The sequence below is a fragment of the Thalassophryne amazonica genome, chromosome 13 (genome assembly GCF_902500255.1).
Source record: "Thalassophryne amazonica chromosome 13, fThaAma1.1, whole genome shotgun sequence".
Classification (NCBI taxonomy): Eukaryota; Metazoa; Chordata; class Actinopteri; order Batrachoidiformes; family Batrachoididae; genus Thalassophryne; species Thalassophryne amazonica.
The window spans coordinates 67,866,449-67,883,577 of NC_047115.1; the positions used below are offsets into that span (position 1 = coordinate 67,866,449).

General features: G+C 43.6%; 1 protein-coding gene across 2 annotated transcripts in view; it reads right to left on the minus strand.

Annotated features, from left to right (window-relative positions):
* The window catches only part of rasgrp3 (RAS guanyl releasing protein 3 (calcium and DAG-regulated)), a 124,136-nt gene that overhangs the window by 62,845 nt on the left and 44,162 nt on the right, over nt 1-17,129 (minus strand). For both annotated transcript variants that reach the window (XM_034185083.1, XM_034185082.1), the window contains exons 3-4: nt 3,363-3,501; nt 674-776 (exon numbers count right to left, since the gene is read on the minus strand). In XM_034185083.1, coding sequence (XP_034040974.1) covers nt 674-776; nt 3,363-3,432 — 173 coding nt within the window. In that variant the 5' untranslated portion in view covers nt 3,433-3,501. The remainder of the gene's footprint in view (nt 1-673; nt 777-3,362; nt 3,502-17,129) is intronic.

A 17,129-nucleotide genomic window follows, 5' to 3' on the forward strand; every position in this document is an offset into this window, starting at 1 on the left:
GTCGGCTCGCAGCCGCCGCGACGCTCCGCCACATGAAAAACACCTCTGTTGGAAGCCTTAAGGACAAGTTGGAACATGTCCAGCTGTTAAACAATTTCTCATATACTCACTCCACTGAAAGCCATCAAAAGCCGCCTGGATTTTACAAATGGTTATCAACACGGAGGTGTTTTTCCTGTGCCGCCGCTCCGCGCCAGCTGCGTCCCGACGAGCGGACCCGTTAAAATTTTCACTGAAAACCAGCTTAATTTTTCGAACCATGTCCACTTCGATGTGTCTCACAGGTTTAGAAAAAATTTTGATCAAACAAAGCGCCAGTCTCTCAGCAACTTCTCAGACAAAGGAATTCCGACGAGGGGCTGGACGACTCCTCCCACAAGGAGTGCTCACAGGCGAATGACGTCACCGACAGGCGTGGAAAAACTCACGCATGCGCACGAGGGTTCATGCATGTCTGACATAAAAACATATGAATGAAATCCATATAGTTTTTGAAAAAAATAAAAAGGACCTATACTTTATGGACAGCCCTCGTATATATATATATATATATATATATATATATATATATATATATATATATATATATATATATATATATATATATCAAGTTAGAATTGCATTTCAGCTCTGTCATTGTGTTTCAGCTCAACAAGTTTGTCAGATGGGATATATCATGAGGAGTTTTTCAGCCAGTTCTGAGGATGTGATGTACCAGCGATGCATGAGCAACAGGCTGCGAGGAAGATGGTTGGCGTACAACTCTCCACTGTCATCTATAGAGAGAAATGGCACAATTTCACCATATTTATTGTCAACATACACTCACAGACTACTTTATTAGGTCTGTTTCACACTGCAACTCACTAATTAGCAAATCAGGCATATGGCATATTTAGATGCATATGGCCCAAGTTCAAATCAAGCATCAGACTTGTCACTTTACGTTACTTTGAACATGACATGGATTTTGGTGCCACTGAACTGGTTTGAGTATTTCAGAAACTGTTGATTCTCTGAGCTTTTCATGCACATACATCTCCAGAGTCCAGAAAAAGAGCTTAAAATAAATAAATAAATAAATTGAACTTAAGGAGTTCTTTGGGTGAAAATGCCTCGTTGATTGTAGAGATCAGAGAAGAATAAATTGGTTGTTTCAAGCTGATAGAAATCCAACAGAAAAACAACAGCTTGTTATAGTCAAGGCAGCAGAAGAGCTTCTCTGAATACACAACATGCAGAACCTTAAAGTAGATGGGCTACAACAGCTGACGATCACACCTGTGCTCTCCTTGTCAGCTAAGAACACAAACCTGAGGCTGCACTGGATATTAGCAAAATTGGACAGTTTAATATTGAACAAATGTTGCCTGGTCTGATCAGTCTCGATTTCTGCTGCCACATTTAAATGTTAGAATTTGGTGTGAACAACACAAAATTGCTTCATGTCACAAATTCAGGCTAATAGTGATGCAAAGGTGTGGGTGCTGTGTGATGTTAGCATGTCACTAAGGACCAAAATCTCTGAGGAATGTTTCAAGAACCTTTTTGAGCCAATGACTTGTTAAGGCAACTACGGCAGTTCTGAAGGAAGAGGTGGTTCAAATGTAACTAGCAAAGTGGACCTAATGAATGTTGGGATCACGTCCCACCTGGTCCATTCAGGGTGGAGCAGTGGCAGCGCCAAGGGGGGGCTTGGGGGGCTTAAGCCCACCCAATAATGAGCCAAGCTCTCCCCCAGCCCCCCCAATAATTCTGCCAATAATGTGAATAGCGACTGACATATTTGTGGATCTCAACTGCAGTTTTGCGCTGAGAATGTCTCAATATTGCGTAACTGAGCAAAGTGACGAATGTGTGTGTTCGGTGAGCCACCAATGCTGAATCACCCTTCACAAACAGAATTTTCAGTTTTGCAAATAAACATTTATTTGTAAAACCCACACACAAGTTACAAATCAGAAATTTGTGTTTGTGGATCACAAAACACGTGTACAAATCAAAGGATATTTGTGAATCACCTTCAGTGCATTTACAAGTATTAATGAGACAAAATTAACTCCATACTCCAAAAATTTAGGTTTCCTAAATATTTATTACGGTCACTCTTAAAACTTCACTTAACTTTATTTATACCTATGTGCAAGTTTACTGAACTTGTAATCATTCTAAGTGAAGTGTGTGTGCATTGATACCACATTTTAGAGGAACACGGGTGACTTAAACATATACCTTGGTATTTATAAAGCAATTTACTATATATTGTTCATTTCGACAACATTTTGTGGAGCCCCAGCTTTTACCCCAGCTCCCCCTCAGCCCCCCCAACAAAAATTTCCTGGTGCTGCCACTGGTGTGGAGCTTGCATGTTTTGCCCAAATTTGCGGGCGTTCCTTCTAGGTGCTCTGGCTTCTTCCCATTTCCAAAGACATGCAGGTTAGTTTCACTAGAAACATTAAATTAACCGGAAATCAGAGTGTGACTGTTTGTCTGTCCATATGTGGCCCTGCCACAGATTGGTGTCCTGATCCAATCGCTTGCCAAATGTCTCTTGGGATAAGACCCAGCTCCCCCATGACCCTTAATTAAGTAAGCAGGTATAGAAAATGAATGACTGAATGAATGAAGCAAATAAAGTGGCCAGTGATTGTATACTGTGGTTGGGTCCCAATTCAAGGTTTGCACCCTTCTAAGGGTTCCCTTGAAATTCTTCAGGTTTCAGTCCTTAAGATGCATCAGAGGTTGGAACAAACCACTCTGAAATAAGTTAGTCTAGCCCACAGAGCTTTTTGCTGTGGTATCATTATGTTTCCTCACACTTACCTTTTTTCCCCCGGCAACTTTGACAGCAGCACGTGCCAAGTTTTTGTAGTGAGAGTAATGGATAATTTGGTTATCATTTTTCAGTACTTGGTTGGGCTCCAGCTAACCGTGACCCTTAATTGGAATAAGCGGGTATGGATTTATGCTTACTTTCAAATATTTATTTATTTACAATAGTACAAACCTAAAAGTGCCCTTAAAAAAACCTCAAAATCCATTTAGTTTTTTGGGTTAGTTTAACTGGGATTGTTTGTGCCATGAAGGATCCACTTGATGTATCCTTCATTTGGGGTGGTAAGAAGGCTGCACACATCAGCCACTTTGCAAGTAGCCTCTGAAATGGAACACCCTTGTCATAAATAAATGGCTAACGATGACAGCCTTGGAAACGTCCAGCTGCTTTTTGGGACACAGCCTATGTACATGTATGATTATCTTAAAAAGTGATGGTTTTTAATTCAGTTCAGTGAATGGATCATTGGTGCAGATTGAGTGAATACAATTCTGTGAAAGTTTGATCATGATTTGGTGTCACTCACGAAATGCATAGACGCATTCTTTGATGAGAGCATCAAGAGATGCTGCCTTCCCCAGTGGAGAAGACACCATGATGTTACGATGGAGAAGACCCAGGGATCAGCAAGTCCCACTCACTGGTCTGGAGCAATGCAGACTTTCCTGGGAGGAGAGAAACAACCATTCAGATTAAGAAAATTAGACCATAACGTCCAGTATCATAACCCGACCATCGGTCTAACAACAAAATGCCTGTTTTCTTAAAATGCACATCACTAATCCTTGTTATCCCATCAACCACATATATCACATCAATACACATCAGATTCAGCAGGCCGAGTGGTCATTTGTGCTTGGACCACACCCCACATGCTGGGATATTGGGCCAAGACAATCCAACATTTTGAATGTTCATAGAGCATTCTTAACACACTACATACAGCAGGAATATCTGCTTAGATTATCATTAGAGCCATTACGATAGTTGGGGCTTCCTTAAGACTGTCGGAAGGGGAAGATCGGGTCAGAAATCAGAATAATTATCTTGCTGTGTGAACCAGGCATAAATTAAATAATAAATGATCAAGTCAAATTACTTATTTGAATGCCATGGTGCAAATTATCTGCATACTTGTGCATCGGGCACATGACAGCCAACTGACAGATAATTGGTCCATCCCCACCTCTGCAAATTAACCATCTATCTGGTTCAGTGAAATGAAACATGGGCATCCCTTTGAACTTCTGCAGCCACTTGGGGTTCATAGCACGAGTTCACCTACATGATGGAGCACGTATCGAGTGATGAAGCCCATGGCCACAATGTCACAGCTGATCCAAAACACTTGGACCTTCATCCTCCTACAAAGATATTGGCATCACCAGTCATCTCTGTCCAGTGACGTCATGATTCCATAACCTATTCCCAGGTGTCTCTTGATCTCAAAGGCCAAGGACAAAAAGACATAAATGTCACTACTGAGATAAGTGAATTTTGTTGGATGTTCAACACATTCATTGCCTACAGATATACTTCTGATGGCCAAGTCTGAGATGTTATTGCAAGCCTGGATCTTAAGTGTAACTCACAGCCTGCCATACGGGTTTTGGGCACGCACAGTTCACAGGGTTTGGTAACTCGCAGAGAAAATTTTGGGAAAGAGTACAGGTTGCACACTTGACTTGTACGAGTTGTGAGGAAAAATGTGTCGTTAACTTGTACAAAGCGTATATCTGATGCACAAGATTAGTGTGTGTTCAGTGTCTGTTTTGGACTGTGTTTAAAAAGTCCCTCAACTGCAAAGCATGTCCTAGTGATGCACACAGCCCACAAAGACGAGACTAGACAGTAGAAAGAACACAGAAAAACATCAACATCTGCAACAACAGGCTGATAACAGTATTCCCTCATGTGACAACTGATAAACTAATTCCAAAAACTTGAAAGCCTTCACAGTAGTCATCTCCCAGATTTAAATTCTCACAATATCACTTTCGATCTTCTGGATCAAGAGTTGAAAAGTAGTCTGAAGTCATCTTCTCATGCGTTTTCTCACTGCTGGCAAACCACGGGCAAAATATTTACAGATTTATTTACATCTGTGCAGGTACAAACAAATTGGATTGAGATTTTGACAATATGGGTACCGATTCATAGTTCTATTACTGATACAATATGTTGATGATGAGATGTAAAAAGAAAGAAATGAAAGGACAAAGTATAGAAATTTAATAAGAATAAATCTGGTTGGAATTTTGTGGTGAATTTTGGGTTCACAAATTATTATTATTAATAAAAATTAAGAAAATAAATGAGGCAACCTTGTATCACTGACAGCAAAGATCACTGGAACACTTATTAGGGTCCTTTGGGATCGGATTGCATGAGTAGTCCAGTCTAGCCCGGTTTCTTGATGGGCCTTTGTTGTGGAGGATTGACTTAAAGTCTTTGGAAAATATAGAAACAAACAAAGATGTGGAGAAAATTAAAGTTAACAAAAACTTTTGGCATTGAGCAGAAAAGTAATGAATTTGGAGAGTTGCAATTTCACTCTTAATTTGAAAAACTCAGCTAGGAAGTGGTCTTCAAAATGCAGAGAACTTGACACATGCCTTAAAAGTAAAAAAAAAAAACTGGTGCATCAATTAAAGCCCAGGTTACACATAGACGGTTTTATCGGCGGGTAGTACGCAGACCGAAGTTCGCGGTAGTTCCGGCTGTTTTCTCGGTGGAAAGGGGCGGAGCATTTCGCCTGCGTTTTGAGCGGCGTACTAGCCGCAAATACGCAGATAAAACACCGCTAAATCTGCCGAATAAAGCGGAGTTTTGACGCCGTAGCATCCGGCACACGTCAGGCAACGGGGGTTAATACCCAGTTCTATCCTTTACAATCGCAGGTTAAGACGCGCGTGAGAACGGCGGTGTTCTGCTGTCGTGGTTCTTCAAGAATAGTGCCAACAGATGACACTTTCAGTGAACACCCATTTTTATTATCCTTCAGCCTTGTAGCACCACACCCTAACCACACATAACCTCCTTCCTGTTAATGTCTGAAACATCTTCAAAATAAAAGCATAAGAATAATCTTCAATTCTACCACATCTCCCCTTTTTAAAGAAACATTTGAACTGAGACAAAGTGTATGTGTAACTAGTTGTAATAAAGCTCAAACTCTTATGCCTTCAAGAAATTCAATATGTTCTTCTGAACAAAACATTTCCCGGATACCCCCATATGTCCACCATCCCATGTTCTCATAAGTCCAGTCTCTGAGGTTTTATCACCGCTCTGTCAAACCTAGTTCTGGTAGGGGCAGGTGTCACTGTCTTTTGAGCCTGATTAGGGCCATCTGGTTGACTTGATGTGTTTGAGACAGACTCTACTGGCTCAGTTGGTTTGCAGGGTGTCTGAGCCTGAAGAACAGTCTCTGGCATGGGAACAAGATGATACCTGTTGCGTCTGATGGTGCCTGTGGGACTGTCCACTACATATGAGCGGGGTGTGGAATGTGTTGAAACCACTGTACCCTGAGTCTTGGTATCAGTAATCCATACAGGCTGTCCAGGTATGAGCTGACGTAGATTCCTCACCCGGTGTCTCTTGTTGAACGTGCTTGCATCTTTTATCTTCCTCTCTCTTTCTTTCTCGGCAACGGTGGCTCCATCAGGAAGCTCTGGGCTGAGAAGAGAGGGGTGCTGAGGCACTGGTGTTCGAAGTCTGCGGCCCATCAGCAGTTGAGCAGGACTGTATTCGTTAGATGTTGGGGTAGCTCTATATGCTAACAGAGCAAGGTATGGATCTTTAGCTTTCTTTAGCAGTCTTTTCACAGTTTGCACATGTCTTTCTGCTTCTCCATTGCTTTGAGCAAACCTTGGGCTGCTTGTAACATGTTTGAATCCATAGGCTGATGAAAAGTCCTTGAACTGATGGCTGGAAAACTGTGGGCCGTTGTCAGTGAAAAAGAGTTCAGGGATGCCATGTCTGGAAAAAATAGACTTCAGGTGCACAATGACATCCTCTGACTGCATCGGTGTTAGTTTAGCAATCTCCACAAATCTTGAATAGTAGTCCACTACAAGCAGGTAATTGCAGTTGTTTAGGGCGAATAAATCTGCTCCCACCTTTTGCCACGGCCTCTCTGGGAGCCCACTCGGCAACAGTGGCTCCACAGGGTTGGTGCGTTCTCTGATGCAAGTGGTGCAGTTTGTCACAAGTTCATTTAGTTGCCTGCTTAGGCCAGGCCACCACACTGTTTCTTTGGCCCGCTCCTTGCATCTCGTCATCCCTTGGTGTCCTTCGTGAAGAGCCTGTAGGACAGAGCTGCGCATTTCTGTGGGAATGACGAGTCTGGAGCCTTTTAGTAACAGTCCATCATGTACAGTAAGCGCAGTTCTTTCTGACCAGTAGGTTTTCACTGGACCTGTGACCTTACTGTAGTCTGGCCAACCTCTCTGACAAAAAGACATCACTTCTGAGCAAACACTGTCTTCTTTCAACTGGTGCCTCAGTTGTGCCAAGTATGATGAGCTAGCTGGCATGTTGTGGATTAACTCATCAACATAGATGCTTGTTTCTTCTATTAAGTCTTTGTCTGCCAACTTTAAGTTTGGGCTTGTGGAGACAGGTGCACGTGCTAGAGTGTCTGCTGTGTGTACATCTTTCCCTGGTGTGTGTGAGATAGAGTAACTGTACCACATGAGTCTAAGTCTGAACCGCTGGATTCTGGGAGGGGAGCTCAGTTAGTGTCTGGTGACCCAGCAGGCTGACAAGTGGCTTGTGGTCTGTCTCAAGTAAAAAATGTCTCCCAATGAGGAACTCTCTGAACCTTTCGCATCCCCATGTTAATCCAAGTGCCTCTTTTTCCACCTGAACATATCTTTGTTCAGTTTCAGTCATTGAACGTGATGCATATGCAACCGGCCTCCACTGTTCTTCCTCTTTTTGCAGAAGAACAGCACCCAGTCCATACGAAGAGGCGTCTGCTGACAGTTTTAGCTCTTTGTTGGGGTCATAGAGTGTCAGCACTAGAGGTGAGGTGAGATCACTTTTCAGCTGATCAAATGCATTCTGTTGTACAGAGCTCCAGATCCACTCATTTTTCTTAGAGAGAAGGTCTCTCAGTGGTTTGTCCTTCTCTGCCAGCCCTGGGATAAATTTCCCCAGCTGATTAACCATGCCCAGAAAACTGCAGACTTCACCTGTGTTAGAGGGTTCTTTCATATCTCTTACAGCTTTTGTTTTGTCTGGGTCTGGCTGCACACCCTGAGCAGACAGGATGTGACCAAGGAACTTGACTTTGTGTGTGCTCAGCTCACACTTCTCCATGTTTAGTGTGACGCCGGTCTCTTGGTGTTGTGGGCTGGGGTGTTTGGCTGGCTTGGGTTTTGTTTTCTGTTTCTCCCACCAGGTGGTATGCATTCAGGACTGAGTGGCTGAGCATTAGGACCTCACCCTGAACACCTGAGGCTTGTTTTCACGTGCAGGTCATCAGGACTCACAGCTGTGGTGTATTCTGTCTTGATCAGAGATTGCTGCATTTAAACCTTGAATGCACAGTGTGTGATTGCCAGAGACCCGACCTTGTGAGCAGACGTGTGAGATTGACGTCAGGAGAACAATCTCACCATCACAGACGCAGAGACCGCTCCAAGTTTGACGCCACAGTCTGTGAAGGAAGATTGGGTGAGGTCTCACGCTCTTCAGCACACTTCCTGAGGTAATTTGGTTTTTGGTGACTTTTATGAAGTAATGACAGTGGATTTGGTGTCCCTCACACCTTGTGTTAGTGAGCTGTCACGTTATGCTAATTGTCTAATCAGCTTCTGCTGCAGTGGAGATTTGAACTGAGTTGTTCCGTGCCTGCAGGGTAAGAAGCTGATGTATAGATTTAAGCCAGGAAGTGTTTGCTGATTGCGTGCACCTTTGAGTTGTGTCTCTCTGTGTGGAGTTGGACTCACCTCATGTTTTCTTTCTTCACAGACTTGGTTTGTCGCAGCCAGCTGGGGGGTGTCGGCGGGGTCCCTGGGTCCGAACTGCTGTGGCTCCGGACCGTTTGCGCTGTTGAGAGCGCGCCGTGTTTCCACCTCACCAGACCGCGGACTTTTTGGTTGTTTAGCACTGCACACTGTTATGTTTATTAAATTCTGTTATCTTTTGAACCGTGCTCTGCTTATTTTATGCCGGGTCCTTTCAAACGCTGGGTCGGTGCTCCGACCGCGTCCGACACATAACACTTGGAGCTTGTTCAGTACCACATGAAGCCTCGTGTCATGCTCCTCTTGATCTTTACCCCATATGAGAACATCGTCCATGTGGCAGACGACGCCCTGCAGCCCATCGAGGATCATGGACATTCTCCGCTGAAAATGTTCTGGGGCTGAGGCTATACCAAAGGGTAATCTGTTGAAGAAAAAACAGCCAAAGGGAGTGATGAAAGTTGTGTATCGTGCTGACTCTGGGGACAATGGGATTTGCCAAAACCCTCTGTTAGCATCTAATTTGCTGAATAGTTGCGCTCCTGCGAGGGATCCAAGCGTCTGCTCTACTGAAGGTAGTATGTATTTCTCTCTGCAGACTGCTTCATTGAGGCGGGTTAGGTCTATGCAGATGCGCACCGAACCATTTTTTGACGGCATTGGAACCATCCCAGAGCACCATTCAGTTGGTTCTTCCACTCTTGAGATGACTCCCAGACTCTCCATTCTCTGCAGTTCCTCTTTCACTTTGCTCAGTAGAGGAATAGGAACACGTCTTGGTGTTGTTAGGGAAAAGGGAATGGCATCTGGCTTAAGTTTAACTGTATATGGCTGCTGCAACATCCCTAAGCCTTGACAAAGTTTTGGATAGGACTCTGCTATCACTTTCTTATCTATGCTATCTAGCCTGGAGACAAGGTTAAGCTTCACACTAGCTGGTCTGCTTAGCAAAGCTGTACTTAAGTCTTTTATTACACACACATCCTCTTGAATCACCTGCTCCCCCTTACATAGTGACTCTGTGTATTTGCCTATGACAGAAAGTGGTGTACCACCTGGGTCAAATAGTGGTCTGTCTGTTTCATTTAAATGTAAGTCTTTGTCCGCAATGGTGTAGTATGTATGGGCTGGAATAGCTGAGACATCCGCTCCTGTGTCTATCTTAAACCTCACTATGTGGCTTCTGATAGTCAAATCTGTGTACCAGGAGTCTGTGTCTGCATCTACTGAGCCGAGGAACAAAGGAATGTCTCTGCAAACTGTACTCATGTCCACTACATGTACTGCTTTGGGTGACTTGCACACTTTACTGTAGTGTCCCTTTTTCCCACATGTGTGGCATATCACATCTTTTGCTGGGCATAGCCATTTTCCATGTGCAGGGGTTTTTCCACACCTGTAGCATTGCTTTCAGTCAGTTTGTGTTTTGGGCTTTGTTGCCAGGTTTTTCTGTTGAAAAGTTGCCTTCGGTGTGGGCTGCTTTGGTTTCTTATGCTTTGCCGCTACCGCATCAATTTCACCTTTGGCTTCTCCCCTGAGATCTGTTTGCTGTCTTTTGATCACTTCCGACTGCCGTGCCATGTTAAGTGCCTTCTCCAAGGTCAAATCTCTGTCCAGCTGCATCCTCTCTGCTAGACTTGTGTCTCTGAGTCCTACAACAAGGCGGTCTCTTATCAACTCGTCATGGAGTGCACCATAGCCACAGTTTTCAGCTAAGCTATACAAAGCAGTGATGAAGGAGTCCACTGTTTCATTAGTCTGTTGTACCCGTTGGTTGAATTTTGCCCTCTCGTATATTACATTTTTCCTCGGCACAAAATATGTTGCAAAGGAGTCTTTTACTGCTCCGTATTGTTGTCTCTGTGCGTCGGTTAAAGCTTGGCCCCGCAGTATATCGTCCGCTTCGTCCCCCATGCAGTAGATCAATGTGTTTACCTGGTTAGCTTCAGAGCTAAGATGCAGGTTGCTGGCTAGTCTGAATCTTTCAAACCTTCTAACCCATTTCTCCCAGTCCTGGGGTTTAGAGAAGTCGAATGCTTCAGGAGGTTGAATTGTGAACATTGCACTTGGAGGTGGGTTAGCAGGGTTAGCTGCAAGCTGGGGAGCCTGTGTAATAACCACGTTAGCGTTAGCACTGTCCGTCGTCATTTTTTTTTTTGACGAGTCTCAGGAAAAAAAAAATGCTCTCCTGCTGCCTTTCCTCTGCTTCTTACCACTATCGCACTTCTGACACCATGTCGTGCTTCTTCAAGAATAGTAGCAACAGATGAGACTTTCAGTGAACACCCATTTTTATTATCCTTCAGCCTTGTAGCACCACACGTAACCTCCTTCCTGTTAATGTCTGAAACGTCTTCAAAATAAAAGCATAAGAATAATCTTCAATTCTACCACATCTGCTGCCACCGATAATGCCCTGTGTACCGCTTGATTTATCCAGGCAAATCCTGCATTCCTCCAGGATCTTTTGCATATAGGCACCGCCCCCAGAGTATAATAGGCTGAAGCAGCTGTCACTACAGGGGGAGGGAGATCATCTCTCAGCCTTTTCTTTTCCTCTCCTTTTCCCCTCCTCAACGTGCTGCTCCGTCTCCACCACAGGGCTACCCTCTGCTTCTGAACCAGACCTCTTGGTAAGTCCTTGCCGCTGCCAATTTTATTTTAGGAGGCACACTGGAGCTTCTCTGCAAAAATATCTGGAGCTGGCCGTGAGTGAGAGGCCTGCATGCAGTGCGCTAGCGTTTTTATACTGACCGCCGCCTATCGGCCGTTTGGAGCGCCGTTAACCGGGATGTGGTGTGTAGAACAGCGTACTGTCCGCTAGCGCTGCCGTTTTGTCTGCCTCTGTCGCCGGTTAAAACACCTTTGAGGACGCCGATGTGGGCTCTATCGCCGTTTTACACGCCATTGATTAGGGATACAACGCCGGCCGCCAATTACGGCGGTGTAAACTGCGGCACTACAGGAAGGGGTGGGATGACACGGCGATTAAAAAAGTATCAAACGCCATTGTTCGCGTTGTCTCCGTCGTCAGGCCACTTCTCCGGGAGAGCTCCGGAATTATTCGACATGTTGAATATTTTATTCGACGATTCCCGGTGAAGCCAGAACCAAACCACGTCCCCGTGCGCCGGTGTTAACTACGGAGTTTGATCCCTAAAACGGCCTGGAGGGGGCAAAATTTCTGCCGGGACGCCTCCGGGAGAGTTTACCGTCTATGTGTAAATGGGGCTTAAGGGCTCCTTCACACATAACACTAAAGACAGAAACCGGAAGAAAATCCAAGAAACAAAAACTAAATGCGGAATTGCAAAAACATTCCACCTGCTGTCGGGAGGGACACACTGTCGGACAGGCGTGCACGATACCGCGGCAGTGGTTTTGTGCATTCTCGTGTTCACGTGCAGGAACACAGTGCAAGCACGTGGAAGTAACGCACACAGCAGCGGAGCAAAAAATTAAACACCACAATTTCTAATACTTAATTCCTGTTATAAAGAGCAGATTTAGCCTCCACCTAGATGTACAGGAGGAAGTAATATGACGTGGATTACTGTTCTCCCTTTTATGTTTTACATGAATTACCTGATGGGCTCCTCTCATGAAGACATCAGCCGGCCTCCCATCTCATGAAGAGTTGGCTCTCATGTCATGAATGCATCAGCTGGCATGGTGTGTCAAATTCAATTTCAATTTTTCAATTTATTTTCATTTATATACCACCAAATCACATCAGAGTTGCCTCAAGGCGGTTCACACAGGTAAGTTCTAACCTTACTAACCCCCAGAGCAGCAGTGGTAAGGAAAAACTCCCTCTGAGGAAGAAACGTCAAGCAGACCAGACTCAAAGGGGTGACCCTCTGCTTGGGCCATGATACAGACATAAATTACAGAACAATTCACAAAAAGAATATACAGGAAATGCTTTTGGTGCACAGGACAGGAGGGCCTCCAGCACAAATACCACACCCATCTCTGGATGGAGCTGCACCTTAAACAGAGAAAAAAACAGAATCAGGCATCAGAAAGACAAGAAATACAGTATAATTTGACAGCATTAAAGAACAAGAAAAACAGGAAATACTAAGGTGATCGACGGCCACTTGTGCTAAGCTTCACTGAACGACCCAGAATTTAGATAAAGTTGAGGCCGCGGCACGCTCTGTTTCCTAATAAAATGAATTAAAAGTGTAAAAAGCATAGAACTATACTATGCCAGTATGCTAGCCGCACGAAAGGGAAAATAAGTGCGCCTTAAGTCTGGACTTGAAAGTCTCCACAGAATGTGACTGTTTCATTGATGCAGGGAGATCTTTCCACAGAACAGGGGCACAGTAAGAGAAAGCTCTATGACCCACAGACTTATTCACCCAAGGGACACAAAGTAGTCCTGCACCCTGAGAACGCAAAGGCTGGGCCGGTACGTAAGATTTAATGAGGTCGGGAGGTAGGGAGGTAGGGAGGTGCCAGTCCATGAACAATTTTATAGACTAGTAGCAGAACCTTGAAATCTGATCTCACTGGGACAGGAAGCCAGTGAAGGGATGCCAAAATGGGTGTAATGTGGTCGAACTTTCTGCTTCGTGTCAAAAGTCTGGCTGCAGCATTTTGAACCAATTGGAGATCCCTAATGCTGTACTGCTGTACTGCGGTAAACCAGAAAATAGAACATTGCAGTAGTCCAATCTAGAAGAGATAAATGCATGGATCAGGGTCTCAGCATCAGCCATAGACAGGATGGGACGAATCTTTGCTATATTTCGCAGGTGGAAGAAAGCAGTCCTCGTAATATTTCTGATGTGGAAGTCAAAGGACAATGTAGGATCAAAAATTACCCCAAGGTTCAGTGTGATGTATGTCCAGCACACAGTGGTCCGCCGGTGACTGCGTTGCAAATGTGATATGTGTTTTAATTATTACAATGTGGGGAAATCCCGCATTGACACAGCCTCGCAGCTCCAGGTCATAGGGGGACATGCCCCCTTTGTCCGTGGATGTCGCTGCTGTGGGGGGAAAAAATAAAAAAACACACACCATAAAAAAACACCACAATTTCTTGAATCCCTCTTATCAAGCGGACAATACAAGTATGAACCTTCTGTTCCTCTGCAGATGACCTATGGTCATAGATGTACAGTCATGAAATGACATGAATGAAGAAGTGTGCACTTATCATGTCCACATCTGCTGGCCCCATGTGTCCAGCGAGCGGCACATCTGAGGACAGACACCACATCATGTGGACCAGAGCTCACGTGGGTGATGTGACTCTCAACAGCTGAGTGTTCACATGATCAAACTTTTTTTTTCACATGGAGCAGCCTGCTGATATAAGTGCTGTGCAGCCGCTCCAGCCCAAGGCGATATATGTTTTATGTATTTCTACGTGAGGACAGCAAGCACACACACACATCTCACGGTGTAGAGTTGTTATGTCATGTCCTTCAAAATACAGTACGTGTTCTCCAGCTGTGAGGTCCAGGTCCAGAGATTCCAACAGCAGCAGCTCGCACTGACACACCCACTTGATTCTGCAAGGATATGTCTGTAGTCATATTTGCTACATCTTAAAATGTAGTGTAATTTTTGCCAAAGACTAATGACATGCTAATAAACTAAAGCCCTGGTCCCACTGAATAATGAAGGATGAATAATGAGCAATGTAACATGTTTGTTTTTTTTGCATGAATCTAGTTGATCATGGGACAATAGTGGCTCTGAGAGGCTCTTAGAGGCAGAATATTTGGCTAACAAGGCTCATCTCTGAGCGTAGCACTAATTTGAAGAACTTCATAATTCAGTAACAACAGCGTGGGGCGGTTTGTGTATGAGGTACTATGAGGACAAACAAGGATTTTAGAGGCATGTCTGTGGTGAGGATGAGGCTTTTAAAAGCCCATTATCCGAGCACCTGGCAGCTACGAGGACAGGACAGGCTATTTTGGACAGGCTATTTTGGCTCACCCCTCTCGCACACTTTGTTGTGACAATCCGACCTACTTTGTGCACCGGACACTGCATATAAATTATTTTTTAGCAGATTAATCATTTTCTGTCAGAGTTTGGATGTTGAAAACACCTCTAATTGCTTCTGGAATCACACAGGACATTTGGAGCTTTTTTCCTCTCTCTGTCTCATGCGCAGAGGTGTAGAACAGATTTGGAACAGCCTAAAAGGTAATTATTTGTAATGTTTTTATTGTAATACCTTGCATGTTCATTTCTTCTTATAAGCAGCTGTAAAAGTATAACCCTAGTTACAATGAAGTTGGGATGTTGTGTGGAATGTAAATAAAAACAGAATAAATTATAACTAACCAAACTATATTCAATGGACTACACCACAAAGTCAATATATTTAATGTTCAAACTGATACGTTTTTGTTTTGTACAAATATTTGCTCATTTTGAAATGGATGCCTGCAACACATTTCAAAAAAGCTGGGGCAGTGGCAACAAAAGACTAGAACACCTGTTTGGAACATTCCATGGGTGTACAGGTTAATTGGAAACAAGATAGTGTCACGATTGGGTATAAAAGGAGCATCCCCAAAAGGCTTAGCCATTCACAAGCAAAGATGGGGTGAAGATCATCACTTTGTGAACAACTGTGTGAAAAAATAGTCCAACAGTAAAACAATGTTTCTCAACGTTTAATTGCATGGAATTTAGGGATTCCATCATCTACAGTCCATAATATAATCAAAAGATTCAGAAAATCTGAAGAACTTTTTAGAAGTAAGTGGCAAGGCCGAAAACCAACACTTAATGCCCGTGACCTTAGCACGCTCAGGCGACCCTGCATTAAAAACCAACATCATTGTGTAAAGGATCTTACCGCGTGGGCTCAGGAACACTTCAGAAAACCATTGTCAGTTAACACAGCTCATTGCTACATCTACAAGTGCAAGTTAAAACCCTACCATGCAAAGTGAAAGCCATACATCAACAACATCCATGGGCCCTAGCTCATTTGAAATGGACAGACGCAAAGTGGAAAAGTGTGCTGTGGTCTGATGAGTCCACATTTCAAATTGTTTTTGGAAATCACGGACGCCGTGTCCTCCGGATTAAAGAGGAAAATGATCATGTTACCAGCACAAAGTTCAAAAGCCGGCATCTGTGATGCTATGGGGGGGGGTGTTAGTGCCTATGGCATGGGCAACTTACACATCCATGATTACACCATCAATGCTGAAAGGTACATCCAGGTTTTGGAGCAACACATGCTGCCATCCAAGCAGCATCTTTTTCAGGGACGTCCCTGCTTATTTCAGCAAGACAATGCCAAGCCACATTCTGTATGCGTTACAACAGCGTGGCTTCATAGTAAAAATGTGCGGGCACTTGACTGTCCTCCCTGCAGTCCAGACCTGTCGCCCATTGAAAATGTGTGGCACATTATGAAGTGCAAAATACGACAACGGAGCAACTGAAGTCGTACATCATGCAAGAATGGGAAAGAATTCCACCTACAAAGCTTCAACAATTAGTGTCCTCAGTTCCCATATGCTTATTGAGTGTAGTTAGAAGGAAAGGTGATGTAACACAGTGGTAAACATACCATTGTCCCAGCTTTTTGAAACATTTCAAAATGAGCAAATATTTGCACAAAAAACAATAAAGTTTATCAGTTTGAATATTAAATATCTTGTCTTTGTGGTGTATTCAGCTGAATATAGGTTAAAGAGGATTTGCAAATCATTGTATTCTGTTTTTATTTACATTTTACACAACGTCGCAACTTCATTGGAATTGGGGTTGTACGCCGTTGAGATATTCAGTAGTCAACAATTTCAAAGGCTGCTAATATTTATAAAAGCTGGTCTTACTCAGCACATTCCTTCTGTAGTAGATGAGAGTGCTGTTTCACATAATGACTAGTCTTCATAACAGATTGATCAGGGTCAAGAAGATTAGAGAATTAAACAGGTCTGAGTGGATAGTGCAAGTGGTTTTTTCTCATAATAAAACAAGCATGGTGGCCTTGGGCACAGTGCACAAAGTTGTGATAATGTGAACACACCTTTACCTTTTCTAATTATGAAAGAAACTTTAAAAAGTACATACAGAGTGCAAACCACATGTTAACACCAATGTCTTGCACAGTCAGAGGTATACACTTAATAACTGGTATTATAGAGATTACACTAAGTTTTATGATTAGACAATTTGAATAAATGCCTGGTAGAAATGTATTGTGAATACTTTTGAACTAGGGTTCAGGTTTACCACTTCTGTAATGTTTGTAATATTGGGAACAATGTTCCTATTCACAAAATGGATGTTGACAAGCAACATTAGCTGTAGTTTTA